This window comes from Chroicocephalus ridibundus, chromosome 7, assembly GCF_963924245.1.
Source record: "Chroicocephalus ridibundus chromosome 7, bChrRid1.1, whole genome shotgun sequence".
In the NCBI taxonomy this organism is placed as follows: domain Eukaryota; kingdom Metazoa; phylum Chordata; class Aves; order Charadriiformes; family Laridae; genus Chroicocephalus; species Chroicocephalus ridibundus.
In genome coordinates, this window is record NC_086290.1 from 11069802 (window position 1) to 11085994 (window position 16193).

The following is a 16193-nucleotide window of genomic DNA, read 5'->3' on the forward strand; positions in this document are numbered from 1 at the left end:
TATGATTCCGTGGCCTTGTTGTTCATAAATGACACTGAGAATGTTTTTCTGTATTCATAGAAAAGTACTAGTGCTTACCGAGAAGAGGAGGAGGCTAACTGTAGTTCTGTAACGGGTTTGTGTACAGTTATAGGATCTGCCTTTTGTGAAGTACAATTTGCAGACTGGATTTAAATATCTCTTTTTAGTGTATAAAATTGTTACTTATTTAAAAATAAGCCTTAGTTCAAACACTGAGAATTCCCTGGCCCACGTGGTGTGGGAAGTTATGCTAGGGATAATATGATCAGTGCATGTAAGGTCTATGTTTTTACTCTTCTATTTGCTTATTTTTTTTGCCTCTAGGCCCTTATATTGTCAAGGGAAATGTTTTAAATATTAATCAAGTTTTTCATGCCCTTCAGGCAGGGACATGGTTTAATGATGGTTTTTGTAAGTGTTAGATTGATAGGTGGACTCGGTGATCTGAAAGGTCTCTTCCAACCTAGACAATTCTATGATTCTGTCTGTTACTTACATGGGTGCTAAAGGTTTGCGCCGCCTTTGACAGGGTGAAAACTAAATACAGTCTTTTGGGTTTGTGCAGTTCTATTGCAGATGCATGAACACAATTAAGAAGGAAAATAACTTAATTAATATTGTCCAAGAAGCGTCTCGTTTAGCAGGGTCCACTGTTCATGCTTCATCTCTTTGGACTTTGGCTCTTCTAACATTCTCCGGCCTCTCAAAAAGCAAGCCACAGCTCAGTCTCTCATCCCTGGCAGTCAGCATGTTATATTCCATATTCCTGCCCTGCTGCAGAGGTTAGTCTGTAAGGAATCTGTCCCCGCAGCTGACTGTCGTGTGTCCTAGGATCCACACCAGCCACCGCCGCTGCTTGTTGGGCTCTTCTATATTGAGGTTTGGCCATCAGTGCTTAGCATGTTTCCATGATCTTGTGCAGGCGAATGAGGTCTTTTTGCATGTGAGTGGGAGATACCTGCTGAAGGTACTTCTCGGCTTTCCCTTGTACATTGAGTTATAGCTCTTTTGTGTGAGATATGGGGTTTGAGGACCACCTCTGTGCAAAGGTAGGGATTCTGAAAAACAGCTGATCAGTGTGTTTAACATCATGCACTTGTGCTTGCTGCAACATGCTCCTTCCAGATTGGCAGCGTCTACAATGCTGGAGGTGACTGGCTTGCTTGTTCTCAGGCACTTTCTCAAGACTTCCGGGGGGGGGGCTGTTTTCGAAGTTTTTCGGATAAACCATCAACTTTTGGGACTGCTGAGGCTAGAGATAGGAATTTTTGAAGAGGAGGCATTTGGAGAAGTTTGGGTCTAGTCAAACTGAAAATCCAAGTGGAGAGGAACATGCTGGTGAAGGTAAAATGTAGTCAAGCGCTCATTCCATGTGGAAGTATGTCACCGAAAGGGCTGCATTACCTTCTATGGTGACTTTTTCTAAAGGCTGACAAAATCAGCTATCTCATCTGTTGCACTCAAAAAAAAAAAAAAAAAAAAAAAGTTGTCAAATTATTTTAATCAAAGACTGTTTAATTTACCCATGTCAGATGAATGGAGTTCCAAGGCCATACATATAGTCCTGTTGTATTCACTGCAGTCTGAAGTTACTTTTCTGATTTTTCTGGGTTCTGCTAAACATACCTCTGATTTAGGCACGTTAGTTAAGGGGAGAGTACAGCAGCTCTAGCCTGAGTGTGTGGGGCTATGTACGATGCCAAACTGAAAAGCAAGGCTGACACTTGCATGCACTAAAACTGAAAAACAATTAGCTGTGACTGGGGACAATTTTCAGGCAATTAAAAACCAAGCTCATACATTTTTATGGCTATGCAATCTCATAATTTTCAGCTAAATTAAGACAGCAAGCAAGTCTAAACTGTACTTCCCTTGTATGCCAATAATAACAAATGAGAGGCGTCTGCAGAGGATGAGTTTGGCTATGTCTCCTGTAGCATTTTTGTACATTTAAAGTATATGATAGCCTGAATACCCTCTGCGCTCCTCGGTTTTATTTTTATCTGTAGTACCACTTAATGAGCTATTAGAAATTAAATTCCTAGACAGTCCCACTGGCTGCTCTCCATTGCAGGATGTTACTGCAATACTGATTGCTGCAGAAATAGCTAGAACGCATATTTTTGGTTTTAAATGTTACATTTAAAAGATCAGCAACTTGGTTTTTCTTAAAACGTACATTCTTGCATCTCTTCTTTGAATAGTACTACTGAATGGCAGTGATACAGCGTTGATTCATATGGCAGTGTTTGCGGTTGTCTGCGTTAGTGGCATTCTAAATAGCATCCTTTAGGATGAAACTTACTGTGTTATATTTATTGAATTGTTAGGTATCTGACTAATCTGATGATACTGACACTGTTTAGAAATGAAGTGTAGAGAGCAGCTTCAGCCATTATATGAGACTTACACCAATTACTTGGTCTGATTGTGTTTGCAAGCAAAATCCACCAGGGAAGGTGATCCCTTGGCTCTAGCAGTCCTATTTTTCCTCCCCTTTCCGCTTTTGCTGACATGGGGGTACTTCAGCTTCTTAACGACCAAGACAGGCTGCTGCTCCAATGGACTGAATAATTTTCATTTAATCCTCAACATACTAAAAGCTACAGAAGTATTATGTTGAAATCTAAACAAGATGGGTTAAATACAAGCTTCTTTAAAAAGCAGGTAGTCAGTATGTGATATTTGGGGCATTGTTTCCATTATTCATTGGAATAATAGGAATTTTTCTTATGCTGGACCTGAATTGTCTGATAAGAGTGTGTTCTTCAATGTAAGGTTGTGCCCTGCTGTAAGAGACGAGGGCATTAAGGTAGCATTTCTAGAATTTTGGGAATGTACAGTATAAAATAGGTCTTTAAATTGTTATTTTAGGATGATTAGCTTGTAGCCATAGGACTTACAAGTCTTATTTAGGACAACTGATTTTCAGAAGTGGCAATGTATTTTGCCTGTAGTGGTATTAAGCCTCCATGCTGAAAGCTCTCGATGGGTTTTTGGTTTTGGTGGATGTTGCAAGTTGAAGCTTCAAAAAAGAAAGTACCTGATTTTCCTGCCAGGCCAGAGGAGGAGATGTTTTGGCTCTTGTTTTACGTTTCAGAGTATCTTGATGTGACCTGCACCCACATGTTGTGTTCTGTAGAACATCTGTTCAAGAGCTTGATTGTTTGTGTAGTTGGGAAGGCTTCTTGATGTTAAAAATAAATAAAACCACACTGGTGTAGGAGTACCTGGGGAGTGTTTTTAGTTAGTCTCCATGATCAAGTTTCTGTTAATAAACTAGTGAAAGTTAATTTTGTCCAGGGGTCCAAAAATATGAACCTTGCTTAGAAGAGGAAGCAGGAAAGAGAAGAAGCATGGATACTACATCTTTAATTACTCAAAACTAGTACAGATGTGTCCAGAAGTGCCTGCTGAATAAAACTCAAGTATTGGTGAAACTAATTATGCTTTGAAATTATTTGGAGTCCAGTAAATCTGGTTAAATTGTCTTATGAAATAATTTTAGACATGAATCCGAAAGATCTGTTAAGTGTTGATAGTTTTATTAAATCAGTAGTGCAATTCTAAAAATGACAGTGAAAATTCATTTTCTGAGAATAGATAATGATGATCAAAAGCTGGTAAGATCTAGAATTTGTTTGGTCTGATTGCTTTTCTCTTTTTTTTTTTTTTTTTTTAATAATAGTGATCACATGGAAAATATTTGTGGCTACTTAATGAAATATACCAATCTCGTCACTGGTTGGCAATATCGGTAAGTCTTTTATGATGCTGCTTTTTGGTAATGTTGGTCTTTGCAGTGTTTAAGTGAACATGTTTCAGATTTTTTTTAAGAATACTTGTATTTCTCTTTTTCTATTAAGCAAACTTTATGGAAGATTCTTATGCTTTTTTTAATATAGGTTAAACTAATGTGTAGATGAATTGTATTAAGGTGTGAATAAGAAAAAAATGGATAGGTAGCATGTAGCAGTTAACTCATTTGATGGTTTATAACTATGCTTGTATGTGTAAAAAGCATGTACAGCATTATTTTTTTCCTTTTCCATTAAAAATGTTATCTGTGTTTTTCCTCCTGAGTGTTCAGCTTTATGCTAAATCATGCCATCATTTAAAAAAAAAAAAAATTAAGACTTCTTTACTGAAAATTCAGACCGAAGCAAGATTTTTCCCTTTAGTTCTCCAGGATGTCTGTTCCCCCTTGAATAATTTGCTTTTCTTTGACAGATAAACTCTCTGGTCAGGCTTCCTGATTGATGCTGTTCCTAGAGCAGTACAGTGCAACCAAATTACTATTGGAGAAACAAGTCCTTAGCATACCACAGTGGCCAAATTCCTGTGCTACTACTGGCATGTAGTGACTTGTGTCGATACACTTATCATTAAACTTGGCTGAATAGATGAAACATAATGTCTACTTCATTTTTTTTTTTAAATCTGGAATTGCTTCAGTTTCGCAGTTTTATATCTTGACTGTTTTGTATCTGGGGCTATTTTACCCTTAATTTATATAGTTTAAGGATGTAGTAAGCCTTAGAGGTTCAGGATATTCTTTTAATTCTCCAAATTTTGCAATAGCACTCTTCTGTGGGCACAGCTATTCTGTTGTGAAATAGCATCCCTGGTCTCTGAGGAAAAAATTGGTAAGAACTTAATTTTTGTGCAGTCTTGTTGGGGACATAATTCGTATGTTTTGGGGTTGTACTGACTCAAGTCTTAAAGTTCCAACCCCATCTGTGCCAACTTGAAATGAAAGTTCTTGACTTCTCCCTATGCTTGCCCTCCTCCCCACCAAAAAAACACCTGGAAAAGAATGAGGTGTTCTTATTTAATGTATTTGCTTTGTTATCATTGCAGATTTTTTGTTTTAAACAATGATGCTGGCCTGCTCGAGTACTTTGTGAATGAGCAGTCTAGACATCTAAAGCCCAGAGGTACCCTGCAGCTAGCTGGAGCTGTAATTTCACCCAGTGATGAAGACTCTCACACCTTTACAGTCAACGCTGCCAGTGGGGAGCAGTATAAACTAAGAGGTAGGACCTAGATTATTGGGCAGGGGATTCTTCCACTAGAGGACACTCCTGGCTCTCACCTGTGGCTGCTCTGCAGGGTTTGGCAGCAGGTCCAAAGCAAGAGAAATTGTTTGGCAGACTGCTGCACTGAGAGTTATACGTGAAACCTTCATCCCACTCTTCACTGAGGAACCGTCCTTCTTTATGAAGGGTTCCCTACTTTGGATTTGATGACTTTCAGAAAACCATTGAACTTAAGATGTCTAGAATGGAGTTTAACCTTCGTGTATAGTGTCCTTAAACTGTACTGATTCAGTGCTTTCTGAATCATTGTATGTAACAGTACAGCGTTGATGCTTGCACAGAGCTACATTATTCCTGATGTTCAATATGTTAGCCTTCTTGTGATGGTTATAGAAGCCCATTGTCTGATTTTGCAGGCGATGGAAATCTGGGCTAATATCTCACAGTATTTCTTCCCTTGAAGACTTGCTGTCATTATCTAATTCAGGACATTAGTCAAATGTCCTCATGACTCATGTCATTAATTTGAGGAAAATGTGTCATGTTGTTAGATTAAAATGTGTGTAAGGGGAGTTATTGTTTGTTGAAGTTATTTCTGTGTTACAAAATAAAAAAAAAGTAGTACATGCCGTTTCTGTTGAACTTTATTTAAGGTTATAGCTAATTGCTGGTCAGCTGAGCAAATTTTAGGTAAAAAAATACTTTGTACTGTTAAAGTCTTCTGTCTGTTTTAAAGAATTAAGCAGACTTTTGCCAATGCTTCAGAATGTCATAATCATTTTTGTTTGTTTTTATTAGCTACTGATGCTAAAGAACGGCAACACTGGGTTAGCAGGCTACAGATATGCACACAGCATCACACGGAAGCTATTGGAAAGGTATTGTATGACTGATACTTTCATGGGCAAAAGTAATTGAGGCCGATGGTAGAGGTAGTTCCAAATACAGCTATCCTGTTATCTAAGAGAGAGACTACAAAAGGGCCTGTGGTTGAGCTTGACAATTACATTAAGAAAGATTTTTGAGTAATAGCTGACTTGTAATAGAAATATGCTTTAGGAATGACGCAAAGTGAAGTCAGTTTGCTGCTGAACAGCTGAATGGTCTTCCTTTCCAGTGGTTTTGCATTATTTTTTTTTTTTAAATGGGCAAATGTACAGGTCTTCAGTGTTAATTGAAGCCCTTCCATTTGTGAGCTTTCCAGGGTTTTTTGGCCTTTTTTAAAAAACCACTCAACATCCCACAAATACATTTAGGATGAATTCCCGTGTCTGAGAAGCAGCTCCTCAACACTATATCTTAGGGTAGTTGCTTCCATTTGCTAACCATGCGTTGGTTGCAAATATACTGTATTTTATAGAACCTCCTGATTACCATAACACCTGTTCTGATACCTGAATAAAACCTTGCTTTTAAGATAGGATCAACATTTTGTAGCTGGCTTTGTTGTAAGAGATAAGTTCAATTAATAGTTCTAAATGACATCCCATTCTCTTAAACGTGAGCTTGATCCTTGCAGGATCTGTTAGTAGTCAGCTTATAGTACTGTTGCAGATCAAGGACTAATTTTCAAATCGGAAGTGGTACATATTGATCAATCTCATTTCACAGATTGTTTGTAATTAGACTATAAAACAGGTCAACTGCTAGCAGATAGTGCAAAATATTTAGCAGTTGCTACTAATACATTATTAAGGCTTTGTCATCTGTCCTTGCTCTATAAAAAAATCAACGATTAAACTGTTCTGCTGTATCTTTCAAATTAGAATATTTGCTGGTTATTAGGAATTAATTGTAAATGTTTCTCAATATGCTTATTTATTCACTAGAACAACCCTCCTCTGAAATCTCGCAGCTTCTCTCTTGCATCCCAAGGAAGTGCCAGCTCTCCTGGTGTGCAAAGAAGACCCAGTCAAAATGCAGTTTCCTTTTTCAATGTTGGACATCACAGGTTATCAACTGGGAAAAGAGTTCCTATTATGCAGCCAGACCACCTTGTAGATGTTAGAGAGGTTTGTATGCCTTAAACTATCTAATAATCTTTTGAAAAAGCTGTCCTGTTGTTTGTAGGATTGTAGAGAAACCTGGTATTCTTGGTTGAACATATTGTCAATAATATGTCCGAAGCTATTATTGCTTAGTTGTGTGAGGATAAATTACTTGCCTTGGCTAATTGTGGAAGTACGTGATTTATATTCTAGACTTTTGTACTCCGCGATAATATTCTGATGCTCAAGGTAGAATTTTGCATGTTCTCACCCTTGCAAGTCCTAGCACTACACATGACAAGGGAATATCCTTAAGGCAGTATAATATCACACGTACTGTGATGCTATTATATCATACACTGTTTTATTCCTGTGTTAAGCTATAGAAGAATCAACTAAGCTGTACGTCTATCTCCTATGACTAAGGAGAAATTGGTCATGATTGATGCTTAAGTATCCTAATACCACTTTCTAGCATGCTAATTTGTGTGGCCAAATTGTGTAGGGATGGATGTGATTTAAAAGAGAGCAAAATAAAATGAGCAATTTGGAACTATGCTTTTTTCACTATACATGCAGGTGTAGTATATTTTGGATAAACCAGAAATAATTACCGTTTCATCTTGACTGCCAGAATGGACTGCCTGCTGGTTGATTTAACATGTGAATATTTATACTGTAGATCATGCAAATCGGAAGCTAATACTAAAGCAAAATTAACTGCTGAATTACGAACCTGTGTTACTTAGTAGTAATATTCCTATTAATGAGTATTGTAATGTTAGTGTAATTCGTGCTGTGTAACACATTTCTTGGCAAAAATAAGTTTCTAATGGAGGGCTTTTAATCTAGGAAGCGTGACTAGTTGGAAATTGAACTTGGACAAGCTGGGACAGAAGCGTGCTCTGTATTGTGGGTGTCATTAACCTTAAAATATGCAGCTGAGTACTATGGTAAATTCATCAGTGGGCAGCTGTAAATGGGTGTTGAAAATACTTTCCCTGGTATGGTATGCTGCCATTGTCATTGTTCTTTGATTTAAATCAAGTCCTATGGCATAATTATTCAGTAGGCTAGATGAGGTGACTGCCTCTTTATACCTTAGAATCTGTGAGTCTCTGTCTGCAGCAGACTGTTCCTGCAGATGGCTTGCAAAAGGGTAGCTGCTGCCATCCTGTTTATATTCTCTAACAACAATAAAGTCTCCTATAGTGCTAATGCAAGGACATGTGAATTCCTGTCAGGTACCCAGGAAAACTTCATCCTGTGGCTTCTGTTTTTTATGAGCTGGTTCGTCTGCTTTATCCTCCGAGAGAGGTTTTTCTTCCAAATTCACTTTAAAACTGAAGCTATACAGTCTTTCGGTTTGATTTGTCAAGTTATGTCTTACTTGTACCACACTAGTAAGAAGTTTATGACAACAATTACAACATATGGTAAACTTAAATATTATTGGCACTTCCCTACCTATTGCACGAAAATAGCAACAATACAGAATATGGCGTTAACATTTACAGAAGTCATGCTTGTAGCTCTCTTAGCAGTTTTTATTTCTTTTATCTGTTATTGTATTTTGGTGTTTGAGAAGCTATCCTCTTTAAGTGAGGTAATGCTTCAGAAATGGTTTTTTAACTTTTTGACTTTTCAAATGGCAATGTGGCATTCAAAACTTGAGGGAGGAAAGCGGGGAGTGTGTGAGCTGGAGCACTGAAGCAGTGGCTTGCATCTTCTAATTGGGATTCTCACTGGGTGGGAAGTAAAGTGGAATGATTTTTCTTAGCATTGCAAAGAGCACAGAAAACTATTCAGGTTCTCTTTTGACTGTTGAGTTTGGTGACACAGCGTGATTATTTATCAACTTAAAATTTTTTTGGCCTGTACAGATGAAGGATCCTCGGTAATAGTAGCTTTTCTGAATGTCAAAGTCAGTTTGCTTACCTTTTTGAAGCTAAAGTGCTTGTTAGAGACAATGCCTACTTTTTATTTTTTATTTCTTTAGATATAGTTAAAAAAGGGCAGGTGCATGCCTGTTACACTTGAGCATGACACAGCTTCAGTACTTACAAATTCCATTTGAGAAGCTGAAGGTAGAACAGCTTTTCTTTCAAAGCACCTGCTGCACGGTGATCTTTTTTAATTTTCCCGTGAATTGCACTGTAGCTGCTGCTTCTGTCAGCCCCTTTCCCTTCTTCCCCTTGTTCTTGGCCGAATACATGTCACGCTGCTGACTCGGATGTGTTGTTAAACAGGAGATCTAAGAGGATCTTTATGTGACTTGCACTAAATGCAGGTGTGTGTGTTTGCAAAGTGAGAACTATGGCCTGTGTATTTCTGATAGATTTTGAGGTTTTAATCGCAGTGCTTTTTCCTCCCCAAGCACTATTTCCTTTTTTTTTTCCTTTACAAATCCAAGTGTATAAGCAGGAAAAACTTAGGACTGTTCAAAGTATGTTATTTGAAAGGGGAGATGTGCCTATTTGATGTTCAATGCTCAGTGCAACGTGGCTTGTCCTGTTGTCTGGCCTGGTCCTGGAATGAGGTGCTTGGGTGCTACCACATAGTAAATTACTAAGAGTGAAGATCACCAGAAGTGTTGCAGTGATTTGTCGCCTAATTATCTGTGTCTTCTTTATAGTTTGGCTTTTTTTTTTTTTGTTCAAATCTAGCAGAGTTTTTCAAAGTATTGAAAAAAAACTTGCACTCAAAGACTCATATCACGTTCATGACTGAAAATAGGACACACGTTCTGCTAACAATTGATGTGTTTGCATAGGCAAGGCTATATAACCAAGTGTTTTACTATCTTTCTGCCCTGTCACTCTTGGGACATACTAAGGCTGAGTGTGCATAGTTAATTCGGCTTCCAAAGAGCCAGTGCTCTGTAAATTCACACCATAGCATGCTATGTAGCCAAGCCCTAAAATGTTCCAAATACCACATACTGTGAACTTGATGAGTACATATTGCCTAAGTATTTATTGCATAAAACCTTAAAAGCGGTTCCTGGAAGGGATTGCAGGCAAAGGTACTTAAAAAAAAAAAAAAAAAAAAAAAAATTAAAAAAAAATCAGTAGGATACTGCTAGGATTGGTGAATTAAAAAACTAAGTATTTAAACGTATGAATGCATTTTAGGTTCTTTAAAGAAATTCCTCTTCTGCTCTGCTGAATCAATCTGTTCTTACATTTAACTTAACTGCCAGAACATGTAATGATGGCAGAGTAGTGCTATCCAGTTACATTAACGCTGTTGTTGTACCTCCCCAGAAAAGGGACACTAGCATGTATAGAAGGTTTGCCTTATCCCCATGATTCAAAATCAGACAATATTTTGCTTTTGTGAGTGCAAGGAAGGAAGTATGTGGGTTTTTGAAGACCACAGTGTGCTGCTTGATGGCTGGTGTGCTTCAGCACTATATCTCTTGCAGGCAAATGTGCTGTTGCAAGTTCTGTGATGTAGGGGTGCTCTGTGCCAGCAGGAAGGAGGAAAGAAGCTTGGGGGAGAAGGAGAACAATGAAAAATCCTGCTGCTTTTTCTTCCCCTCCCGCAGAGTGAACAGTGAGATAGTGATCCTAAACGTGGTGTCAGTGCAGACAATAAATGAGAATCCTGTATGGTTTGAGCCAAACTGAGTGATACAGGTATTTTCCTTTCCTTCTTGTAGGGAGTGAAAAGCTCTTGATACCAGTGGATAGTACCTCATAGATCCTCTTCCAGGCTGTGCGGAGCACAGCTTAATTACTCCTCACACAGCGTGTGGGAGGTTCCCCCCCCCCCCCCCCCCCCCGTCCCTATCAACCAAGCATGAAAGTGTTTGATATTTACTGTAGCAAGTATCACATTCAAATTCCTCTTTGCTTCTTTTTTGAAGTCACTTTGATATTCTTTTGCTTGTTAATAAGGTGCCATGTATTGCTGTGGGAACTTCATCATGCATTCAATGACTCTTCAGTAGCTGCATCAAGGAAAAAAAGAGTACAGTTAACTGTATACAATCTATTACCTTTTAGTTTTATTATTGTCATAAAATCATTTGGGATCCTCTGTGTGCACAGCTAAACATGTACCACACAACACGCTTTCATGACCTGATAAATGACTGTGTTGTTTGACAGATGATGTCTCAGGCTGAGGGCCAGCAGAGAGACTTGATCAGGAGCATAGAATGCCTTCCTGTCTCCGGTCACCTTACATCCTTGGATCAAGACCTATTAATGCTGAAAGCAACTTCCATGGCAACCATGAACTGCTTAAATGACTGTTTCCATATTCTCCAGTTACAACATGCTTCTCAACAAAAGGGATCCTTACCAGCAGGTGGGTATAGATGCTCACAAAGAGCAGAACCTTGTAACAAATGCGAATCCTTTCCTTCTTGCAGAAATACTAGTTGCAGTAAATGCAGTTTCACATGGGTAGAGAAAACTGCTGGCTGCCTGGTTTCTTGCCAGTTTTTCTGGAGTCTGACTTGCTGGCATTGGGTAGAACTCCCATGCGTATCGTTTTATTTATTTATTATTGTTTTCTCTTTTCTGTCAAGAAGTCTTGGCCAGCAGCTGTATAAATGTAACATGTAGTTGTTGGGAGCCTCTCACAACAGAATAAAGTACAACAGGTACCCCAGCCAGAAGGCTGCCTTTGGGATGTAACTGGCAGCTCAGGAACAGTCATAGTGGAAGGTGACTCTTACGGCGTTGCAGATTCTAGGATACGTAGCGTCCAGTACAGCTCTGTCAAATGTCATGTTTTTTTTTTTACACACTAAATACCTATTATAACATTTACATGTGTGTAGCTTTCATTTCTAGTTGAGTGTTAAAATACAAAGCTTTACATATGCACAGGTTATTATTAAAGCATAGGCTGATATATCAACAGTATTGGTATCCTTATTTTGAGTTAACCTCCTAGTCTAAGTATTGCATTCCATTCTGAGGCCAGAACAGACTTGTAGGCAAATGCAAATTGGTTAAAGGTCAAAAAAAAAAAAAAGATTTTTAAAAAAATCTCTTTTGATAAACAACCAACTGCTCCAAGAAACACAAAAAACCAACCACAAACCCCACTGCTAATAGGCGTGGAACAACATGCATTCACAGACAGCAGATAAATATGTTGCTATGTCTGCAAAATTGATCCCTCCCTGGGAAGTAGGTGCTTACTGGTATCATTCCACCTAGTTTCTGTGCAGTGTATGGAACGCCATGTGTGCTTTCCTGTTTGTAAATTCTTTTGCATCTTATTGTGACTTTTTTTTTCATATATTTACTTTGTGGCTTTTTGTGAGCAAAAAGCTTCTGAGTGTTCTCTTATACAACAGATATGGTAAATATGGTAAGTATGTAACAAAGTACTCGTAAGTTTTCTCTTACCTTATCTTTCCCGTATTCCTATAGTATTTGTGGTACTTGCTTTGCCAGTGCATATTATTTCAGAACTGTAATTAGTTTAGCTTTTAAGATGAAAAAAGGTGTTGTATAGAAGTATTAAAACTATATAAAAATATTTAGTGATTTTTAAATCACTACAGGCATTAAAAGAAAATATGTGAATAGGATGAATTCATTCTTTTGCTGTATTTCAGTTCAAAATTTCATTTTAAAAATGAAAAACTGCATGGCACCTCTCCAAGTCTTTGAACTCCAAAGTTACTCACACTGGAAGAAATTTTCCTATTCCCTGTGGATGTTTTCAACTATTGACGTGTAACTTTGTGAGGCGCACATCAGAAGTCCTCTTGGCATTTCTGCGTGTGTGCTACTAAGGAGGATTTTTTGACCCATTACTGTATCTGGGGAGATAAGTAAGGCCTAATGAGCACCACTGTAATAATTTATGAAGATGATAGGGTTTTTTTAATGAGTGCTTTTGGTGTTTTTTAAATTTTTAAACTACAGAGGGAAAAGCTCAATTCATCTGACTGCTATTCAGTTGATGTATCTGCCTGTTAATGGCCAAATCTAAACGCGTGCTTGAAGATGTCCAAATCTTGAATATTTCTGGTGATATCGTAGAGAGAAGGATGGAGAGGGGAGGAGCAGCAGATGGGATGATGCGTTACTGGGACCAGAGTTAAAAACAGAGCGTTAAAAGAAAGCGTAGGCCTTTCTGCAGCCTCCCACTGGCGTGGTTTTTCTAGAGATGCCATAATATGCTTGTTCCTTTCAAGGATTGTGAAGAATTCTTTTCTTTTTTTTTTAAGTCTGTTTAGCTTAGATTTCCCCCCGCCCCACTCAGGAGGGATACTTATCCTTCTGGTTCAACTGGTGGAGCCTTTTTGGTAGGCTTCAGAAGTTGATATAGGAGGGAAAAGGGTTGTGGCTTAATTCGAATGCTGCAGGAGACACTTCTATATTTATGTGTAGGAAAATGTAACATGATTCAGGCAAAAAAATCTTGAACACAGATTGTTCTATCTAATAAAATATATACAAGCACTATTTAATATTCCTAGGATCACAATGGCAGGTCAGCATACTTCAGCTAGATACGAGTGAGATGCAGCAAGGAGCGATGATGAAGATAAGACTTTCTAACAGAACATGAATTTAAACATGAAGTGGAAGAAAGTATTTTCAGGTCTGACAAAGTGGTACTTGACTGCTAAAAATGCATTGGGCAACTGCTTGTCAGACTTAAAAAAACAAGGATTAGAAACTATGTGAGAGTGACAGTTTGCTATAAATTTTTCAAAGAAAAAAAACACAGAAGAGAAAATACTGCCCAACTGCATCAAGATATACAATAAATCACAAACTTAAAGATGAACAGGAAAGTTGCAGCTATTGACTTGAATTTAGGAAAAGTGGTGAAATAATGTACTGAAATAAAAAAAAAGTATTTCGTTATCAAAAAGGTCAATTGCAGCAGTTAGCTCTTGAAGAAAAATGTTGAAAGCGAAGGCTATAGACTGAGAGGTCTGTGTTGAAGGAGAAGGAAAGTGCTGACAACTGTTTAAAAAACAAAAAGTGAAGACTTCTAGGGGAGGAGGAGATCACAAGTAAAGAGAATAGTTTGTGCTACCTGAAATAGTTGAGAACAGTTTTGAATATGATCTTCTAGTTGAAGAGAAGTATTAGTGTGGTATCCTGTCCACTCATAAAGATTAAAACACAACTGGTAGCTCAAAACGCTTTAAAAAAAACTCCTAGAATATAGCGGCGAAAATTAAAGAGAACTTAATAATAAATAAGGTTATTTTAGAAGTAGCTGATAGGGAGTATGAAAGGGAGGCTACTTGTCAAATTCAAGCTAATATAGAGGCAGTGAGTGTGGATTAAATACAGCCTAGAACATACAATTACAGATTACTGGGTTGAAATTACAGCTCGGAAAGCAGGTACTGTTCATGAAGAGGTTTTAAAGATGAGTAAAACCTTTTCAAAAAGGCGTGACAGGGACATTCTGAGCATCTTATTTTTTTACTTATTTGAAACTTCTGTTTAAATAGCTTAAATTTAAACTGCTGAGGTATTCTCATTTCTCACTATATGGATTAACGAGTAATAGACTTGATGACAATAAACTGTCTTGCTGGGGAAAAAGTTGTCTGGTCCCATTAGTAAAGCTGGAATTTGTTCCTGCCGCAGTATTTTCCTGGTGGAAATGCTGCTGTTTACCTGAATTAAGTTTACTCTGCCTGTTGTGGCTGAGGATGTGACCTAGTTCCAGGTAACAGATGTCTGGAAATAAAGGATTGTGTATTATATAGGAAAAGGCAAGAGCCCCCTCGGTGTAGGTTCCTAAGCACAGGAAGCTGCTGTGTGGTGGGAGAAATTCAGACTGCCTAATAATTTCTGTGTTTGCAACCCAGCCAAGGTGGTTTGTCAGTTTGTGTATTCTTCAGTAAAAACTGATTGGAGTCACCTGAACCTTTATTAGCCTTTGAAAAAGAATGGAACATTTGTATTATTAATGAGGAACCCGATCTGTCCTGATAAATTAGCTGGGAGTAACTAGAGATGCTGGAATCGTTGAGTGGGTAATAGCTTTCCAAGCCCTGCAGCGTTTTGTTTTTTTTTTCTTTTGAGCAATTATTTATTCAGCGGTGTGTGCTTGCCTTCTTTGCGGCAGAGAAAAGATGAGTACCCTCTCCAGAGAAAACAATGGCAACAAAACTTTTTCTGCTTTAGCTCTTTTTAGTCTAGAACTGAGCTGAGCTAGAAAAGCTGAGAAGTGGTGGGCTTTTTTTTTTTTTTACCGGTTAAAAAAAATTGTAAGGGTTACTTAACATTCTTGTGATACTGGGTTCTTCCTATAGTGTCTGGTTACACCTTTCATGACACCAACTAGTTTCTCCAGTCCAAGTTGCATGTATTACAGTTCGCCAATCGCAGTGTTTGTGCTAATGATCACTGAAGGTGGTGTCTCATTGCACCACCTTTGTTTAGTGGCTGCTGAAGGGATTGGCTGCAGGAGGAATTGGCTGCTTTCAGCTTATTCCTTAAAAAAAAAAAAAAAAAAAAAAAACAACAACAAAAAAACAAACCTCTTGTGAAAATTGCTATTTACTGACCTTCCAGAGGATGAGCAAGTTTCAGCGCAAACTTTCTTTTGCTTCAGGAACGACGATCAATTGGTTGGAACCGAAGATATCTCTGGCAAACCACTTCAAAAATGGAGCAGCTCAGAATTTCCCAGCAGAGATAAACAAGCCAGCATCTGTCAGAGAAGAGCAGTCTGTTGCAGAGCCCTGCCAGCTAACAAGGGTAAGGTAATGTGAACATCCCATTTCTGTCAGGAATTATTTTGAGGAATATCTGTAAATGATTCAATCATAATATATGAAAATGATTTAATGACAGTTCTCACACTTTTTGATTAGCTGTGTTGGAGGAAGAGTGAGTGCAGTTGCAGTAAATGAAACTTCCTATCTTTTTCAATAATTTTTTTGCTATTTTCTGTAACTAGCTGTCATGTCAAGTGGAGAGAACTAATTGGGATGGTAATACAAGGTGGTGTCGCAGTAGTCCCTTGTATTTTGATCTAAAACAACTGGAAAATGAGGTGCAAAAAACCTAACTGGAATTCATGATGCTCTCAAAATGGGCCCAAGAAGTGCTGCCTAAGTAGATGAGAGAGAAAATTGCTTGTCTCCAGCTATTAAATCTGTCTGTCTTTTCTAGCTCCTGCTGTGTCTGTTTTT

At 38.1% G+C, this 16193-nt stretch overlaps 1 protein-coding gene across 1 annotated transcript in view; it reads left to right on the forward strand.

The window, feature by feature from the left end:
• The window catches only part of OSBPL11 (oxysterol binding protein like 11), a 41876-nt gene that overhangs the window by 12682 nt on the left and 13001 nt on the right, over positions 1 to 16193 (forward strand). The window contains exons 2-7 of the mRNA XM_063340536.1: positions 3710 to 3778; positions 4882 to 5057; positions 5859 to 5938; positions 6890 to 7072; positions 11164 to 11365; positions 15611 to 15756. Coding sequence (XP_063196606.1) covers positions 3710 to 3778; positions 4882 to 5057; positions 5859 to 5938; positions 6890 to 7072; positions 11164 to 11365; positions 15611 to 15756 — 856 coding nt within the window. The remainder of the gene's footprint in view (positions 1 to 3709; positions 3779 to 4881; positions 5058 to 5858; positions 5939 to 6889; positions 7073 to 11163; positions 11366 to 15610; positions 15757 to 16193) is intronic.